The sequence below is a fragment of the Zophobas morio genome, unplaced genomic scaffold, assembly GCF_036711695.1.
Source record: "Zophobas morio isolate AGI-343-1 ecotype UQ-CSIRO unplaced genomic scaffold, CSIRO_AGI_Zmor_V1 ptg000124l, whole genome shotgun sequence".
NCBI classification, from domain to species: Eukaryota; Metazoa; Arthropoda; class Insecta; order Coleoptera; family Tenebrionidae; genus Zophobas; species Zophobas morio.
Window position 1 is genome coordinate 112,045 of NW_026972229.1, and position 6,579 is coordinate 118,623.

Consider the following 6,579-nt stretch of genomic DNA (forward strand, 5'->3'; position numbering starts at 1 on the left):
GCACATAATAATATCATATATAAAAATATAATACAGTTATTTAAACCGAACATTTTCCGTTCTAGAAACACAAGTAAATCTGTTTAACATTAAGAGAAAATTAACTAAACTAGCTGTTGCTTTATTTTTCCTTTTTGCCAAAATATTTGGGTAACATTTTATGTATTCATGTTCTCTTGGGGAGACATCGAGTTAGTCCTTCGTGGTCTAATCATCATTCTGGCTTGCTTAAGACTGTAATCGGGTCCACGGAATGCCAGCCAATAAATTCCGTCCAAATTCGTCGCTTCGTTCCTCAGAAAATATTTACCAGTTAGTAACGTGTCGGTACAATCGCGGTACCACCACCCTGCACCTTTATAATTAGCACAATTGTGACTGAAGTCATCTTGGAACTGGTCCCTCGTACTAAACTTCGAGCCAGCGCTATAACTTAAAGAATCTCCAGCGGTACCCTCATAGCCCCCCAGAAGCTTCAACATATAACCTTCATCTTCACGACCAACACTAAAAAAATTGTAAAAGGCGTACACTTTCTTGAAGTCCCAGTCCTCCAGTTCGATTAGTACTTCATGAACTTGTTGACCTATTACTTAGAAAATTAGAACAATGTGGCAACAAACAAGAAACAACCTGTTAGGTGGTATAAGTTGTCTAATCCCAGCCAAAATTCTGCTCCAATGTTGCCAAAACCGCGTTTGTAATCAGTCCATAATAAGTCAAAATTTTGGGAGCCACTAAACCTGTTGACCACGTAAGTCCAGCCGCCTCCTCTGGTTTGCATATCACACAAAACCAAGAATGGTCGTGGGGAAAGCTCAGGTCTGACGAAATAAAACGTAGAAACGTTGGAACCTTGGTCTAGAGCTTCTTTGCAATTTTGTGGAAAACGATTATGTTTCGGTGGTACCAGAGGTTGGTGAAGATTGTCAATTTTTTCTACGAGGTTAGAAATATAGGGGGACCGAGGTGTGGTGGAGACAACCACAAACTACAAGAAGCAAACTGTTTAATAAAAGGGGTAATAATAATTGGATCAACTTACCTCTTCATGGTCGCTTTCGTCTGAAGATCTGACCCATATTAAAAGAGCCAACAGAAAAATTAAGTACTTTGTGTACATAGTGGACGCAAACTGTTGTTTATGCGGATTCTACACTATCTTTATAGAAAAGTTACCGCATATTTCCGTAAGATTAGCCAGGTTATTATTGTATTTGGAGCAGTTATCTATACCGAGTTTGCAGACATATATTTCTTTCAAACTGCTAAAAATTTAAACTTTTTAAAAAACAAGTGGTAATTGTTACCTGTAACGTAAAGTTAGCTAACCTAGATTTTACCCATTGGTAAGTCTGCGGGAGAGAGCGGTGGTACGTTGTACCATCAGCATCGGTGGTTCAGTGGTAGAATGCTCGCCTGCCACGCGGGCGGCCCGGGTTCGATTCCCGGCCGATGCATCTTTTTTTGTACTATTATTACATTTCCGTGACCATAAATACGCTATATTTTTAGAATCAGTAAATCGAAATCTATACCCCTGAATTTTTTCAGAATTTTTATACAATTTTTTCAAAAATAAAATTTTCACCCAACTTTCAAGAGCAGTATTGAAAAATCTTAAGACCCTTTCATGTTTGTCTTTTTTTTAAGAATTTGAAAGAATCCTATCTTCTGGTAATTAATTTTCCAAAAAAAATTGAAAGAATCTCTCGGCGTGTGGTGTTCTATTTTTGAAAGTATTTGGAAGAATCTCGAAGGACCCTTATTTTTAAAGAGTCTGTAAGAATTTTAGGACTCCCTAGACTTTTATTTTTAATATTGATAAAGAATCTTGGAGGAATCTAGTACATTTTTTTTTCCTGAAATTTTTGAGAATATTTAGACAACTTTTTCCAAAATGAATCAAAAAATACAAAATTCAAAACATTGAAGAATCGAAACATCGAAAAGTCGAGAAATCGAGAAAATAAAAATTCGAAAAAATGATACATTTATTAAAATCGAAAATTATATAATTCAAAACATCGAAAGAAAAAACTAAAAATCGAAAAGTCAAAATCTGAAAATTTAAAAAATCAAGAAATTCATAAATCAAAAACCAGAAAAAACAAAAAATTCAAAAACTGACATCTAAATGTCGAGAACTCAAGATTAAAGAAAATAAAAAATCGAGAAATGGAAAAGTTGGAAAATCGAGAAGTCGAAAACTTGGAAACGCTAAAAATGACAAAAATTAATATTTTGCCCTTTTTTCTTAATATGTGTAGACTTCTTTTCAGAACAAGAAAGGTAAAACATCTTTAAAATGGTAAGTTTTTGCGATTTTACAATTAGGCTCCGCCCCTCTGTCTGACAACGAATGAAAAATTCATAGCAATTGAACGTGAGATTGTTATGGGTGGCGCTTAATTTTTGGCTTGTTTTTTTCTTAATATACTTAGTTTTTTTAACAACACGATACTCAAAAGCATGTTTAAATTCTTGTAGAAAAATAAGGATTTTGCAATTAAGCTCCGCCTCCTTTGTTCACGATGAATAAAAAAATCATCACAATCGGGATAGGGTGGGTGGGCGGGGCTTACATTCAGCCTTTTTTTTTTCTTAATATACACAGCCATCTTTTCACAAGAAGAAACGTATGGTTAAAATGCTAAATTTGTATAGGAAATAACGATTTTGCAATTATACCCCTCGGCTTGACAACGGATGATTTTCTTTTTTAATTAATACATATAGTTTTCTTTGTATAACACCATTGCGTAAGTACATATGTCACATGGTAATTTCTAGTAGAAATATAAGGCTTTTACAGTTAAGCTCCGCCCCTCGGCTTACGACGAATTAAAAAATCATCAGAATTGATATAGGGTGGGTGGGCGGGGCTTATCTTTTGCCTTTTTTTTCTTACTATACGTAGCCATCTTTTCACAGCAAGAAACTTAAAATATGGTTAAAATAATGGTATATTTTTTAAGGAAATATGAATTTTGCAATTATGGTGAGAAGTCTATTTGCAAAATCGATATTTCCTAAAACAAATTTTCCATGTTTTAAGTTTCATGTTGTGTGAAAAGAAGTCTACACATATTAAAACAAAAAGGCAAAATGTAAGAGATCTAAATTCCTGAATTTTTTAAAAATTTGTATACAACTTTTTCAAAAATAAAATTTTTCACTTTATTCAATTTTAAACCGATTTTCGTCCATTTTCGAAATTTAGCCAACCATATTTTCTTGTAGATTTTGGGCAGCAGAAGTCACTTCCGGTGTCATTTCTTCGATAACTACAACCGCTTTTCCAGAATCGTCCATTGAAATATCGCAATTTTCGGAGATTTCAAAAAATTTGAATTTCACACTCGATATTTCGGACTTATTGCTTCGTGACCATGAATGCGTTATATTTTTGGAATCAGCACGTCGAGATCTATATCCCTGAATTTTTCGAGAATATTTAGACAACTTTTTCCAAAATGAATCGAAAAATACAAAATTCAAAACACTGAAAAATCGAAAAATCGAAATGTCTAAAAATTGAGGCAGCGAAATGTCAAAAAAATGAAACATCGAGTAATCAAAAACCAGAAAAATCGAAAAATTCAAAAATTGACATCTAAAAGTCAAGAACTCAAGATTAGGGAAAATAAAAAATCGAGAAATGGAAAAGTCAGAAAATCAATTAGTCGAGGGGTCAAAATTTGGAAACGCCAAAAATGAAAAAAATCAACATTTTGCCCTTTTTTCTTAATATCTGTAGTCTTCTTTTCAGAACAAGAACGGTAAAACATGTTTAAAATGGTAAATTTTTGTTGGAAAGTATCGATTTTGCAATTAGGCTCCGCCCTTCGGTCTGACAACGATTGAGAAATTCATCGCAATTGAGCTTGGGGCTTAATTTTTAAGGCTTGCTTTTTTCTTAATATACATAGTTTTTTTTTAACAACACGATACTCAAAAACATTTCTTGTAGGATAAGGATTTCGCAATTAAGCTCCGCCTTCTTGGCTTACGACGAATATAAAATTCATCACAACTGGGATAGGGTGGGTGGGCGGGGCTTACATTTTGCCTTTTTTTCTTAGTATGTGTAGTTATTTTTACACAACAAGAAACTGAAAACATGTTTAAAATGGTAAATTTGTATAGGGAAATATTGATTTTTCAGTTATCAGAATTTTCCTTTTTTTTTCTTAATATACATAGCCATATTTTCACAACATACTTAGAATATGGTTAAAATGGTGCAATTTTAAGTTTTTCGATTTTTCGAGTTTTCAGTTCTTTTATATTTCAATTTATCAATTTTCGGAATTTTTAAATTTTCGATTTTCCAGTTTTTCGATGTTTCGAGTTTTCATTTATCCGATAGTTTAGTTTCTGTATTTTTAAATTTTAGATTTTCCAATTTTTATTTTTTTGATTTTTTCAATTTTGGATTTTGCGATTTTTTAATTTTGGATTTTTCGATTTTTTAATTTTTCTATACATATTTGAATTCTTCAATGTTTTCAATTTTGGATTTTTCAATTTTTCAATTTTTAGATTTCCCGATTTTTTAAGTTTTCGATTTCTCAATTTTTTTCAATATTATTAGTTTTGGGAACTTTTCAATTTCTGATTTTTTTATTTTTCGATTTTTAAAATTTTTGATTCTTCGATAAATTAATTTTTCAATTTTTCAGTTTTTCGATCACTGAGAGCTTGTGTTTTCCGCTTTTTTTTTTTTTCTTAATATACATAGCCATCTTTTCACAACAAGAAACTTAAAACATGTTTAAAATGGAAAATTTGTATAGGGAAATATCGATTTTGCGATTATCAGAATTGAAATAGGGCTGGTGAGCGGAGCTCATATTTTGCCCTTTTTTTTTCTTAATATACATGGCCATCTTTTCACAACAACAAACTCAGAATATGGTTAAAATGGTGCAATTTTAAGTTTTTCGATTTTTCAAGTTTTCAGTTTTATATTTCAATTTTTCAATTTTCGGGGTTTTTAAATTTTCGATTTTCAATTTTTTTTTAATTTTTCGATTTTCCAGTTTTTCGATGTTTAGAGTTTTCATTTATCCGATAGTTCAGTTTCTGAATTTTTAAATTTTAGATTTTACCAATTTTTATGTTTTTGATTTTTTCAATTTTGAATTTTTCGATTTTTGAATTTTTCTATACATATTTGAATTCTTCAATGGTTTAAAATTTGGATTTTTCAATTTTTCGATTTTTAGATTTCCCGATTTTTTAAGTTTTCGATTTCTCAATTTTTTCAACATTATTAGTTTTGGGAACTTTTCAATTTCTGATTTTTTTAATTTTTGATTTTTAAAATTTTTTATTCTTCGATAAATTAATTTTTCAATTTTTCAGTTTTTCGATCACTGAGAGCTTGTGTTTTCCGCTTTTTTTTTTCTTAATATACATAGCCATCTTTTCACAACAAGACACTTAAAACATGTTTAAAATGGTAAATTTGTATAGGAAAATATCGATTTTGCAATTATCAGAATTGAGATAGGGTGGGTGGGCGGGGCTTATATTTTGCCCTTTTTTTTTCTTAATATACATAGCCATCTTTTCCCAACAACAAACTCAGAATATGGTTAAAACGGTGCAATTTTAAGTTTTTCGATTTTTCAAGTTTTCAGCTTTATATTTCAGTTTTTCAAATTTCGATTTTCCATTTTTTTCTAATTTTTCGATTTTCCAGTTTTTCGATGTTTCGAGTTTTCATTTATCCGATAGTTCAGTTTCTCTATTTTTAAATTTGAGATTTTCCAATTTTAATTTTTTTTATTTTTCAATTTTGGATTTCTGAATTTTTTAATTTTTCCTTACATATTTAAATTCTTCAATGTTTAAAAGTTTTGATTTTTCAATTTTTCGATTTTTAATTTTTAGATATCCTGAATTTTTAAGCTTTCGATTTCTCAATTTTTTCAACATTATTAGTTTTGGGAACTTTTCAATTCCTGTTTTTTTTAATTTTTAGACTTTTAAAATTCTTGATTCTTCGATAAATTAATTTTTCAATGTTTCGGTTTTTCGATCACTGAGAGCTAATGTCTTCCCTTTTTTTTTTTTTTTTTCTTAATATACATAGCCATCTTTTCACAATAAGAAACTTAAAACATGTTTAAAATGGTAAATTTGTATAGGAAACTATCGATTTTGCAATTATCAGAATTGAGATAGGGTGGGTGGGCGGCGCTTATATTTTGCCCTTTTTTTTCTTAATATACATAGCCATCTTTCCCAACAAAAAACTTAGAATATGGTGCAATTTTAGGTTTTTCAATTCTACATTTCAATTTTTCAATTTTCGATTTTCCATTTTTTTTATTTTTCGATTTTCCAGTTTTTCGATGTTTCGAGTTTTCATTTATCCGATAGTTCAGTTTCTCTATTTTTAAATTTGAGTTTTTCCAATTTTTATTTTTTTTATTTTTCAATTTTGGACTTCTCAGTTTTTTAATTTTTCCTTACATATTTGAATTCTGCAATGTTTAAAATTTTGGATATTTAATTTTTCGATTTTTAAAATTTTTCGAATTTTCGATTTTTAGATTTCCCGATTTT

General features: G+C 30.1%; 1 protein-coding gene and 1 non-coding gene across 2 annotated transcripts; one reads left to right on the forward strand and one right to left on the reverse strand.

Moving 5' to 3' along the window:
- Nucleotides 1-62: 62 nt before the first annotated feature.
- On the reverse strand, nucleotides 63-1,137 carry LOC135145102 (angiopoietin-related protein 2-like). The gene is made up of 3 exons (XM_064077219.1): nucleotides 1,046-1,137; nucleotides 634-991; nucleotides 63-586 (listed from the first exon to the last, which is right to left on the reverse strand). Exons 1-3 carry the CDS (start codon nucleotides 1,121-1,123, stop codon nucleotides 159-161), a joined length of 864 nt encoding a protein of 287 aa, XP_063933289.1. The 5' UTR covers nucleotides 1,124-1,137; the 3' UTR covers nucleotides 63-158.
- A 252-nt stretch (nucleotides 1,138-1,389) lies between these two features.
- Nucleotides 1,390-1,460, forward strand: Trnag-gcc (transfer RNA glycine (anticodon GCC)). The gene has a single exon. It is a non-coding gene; the product is annotated as a tRNA-Gly (tRNA).
- Nucleotides 1,461-6,579: the final 5,119 nt, after the last annotated feature.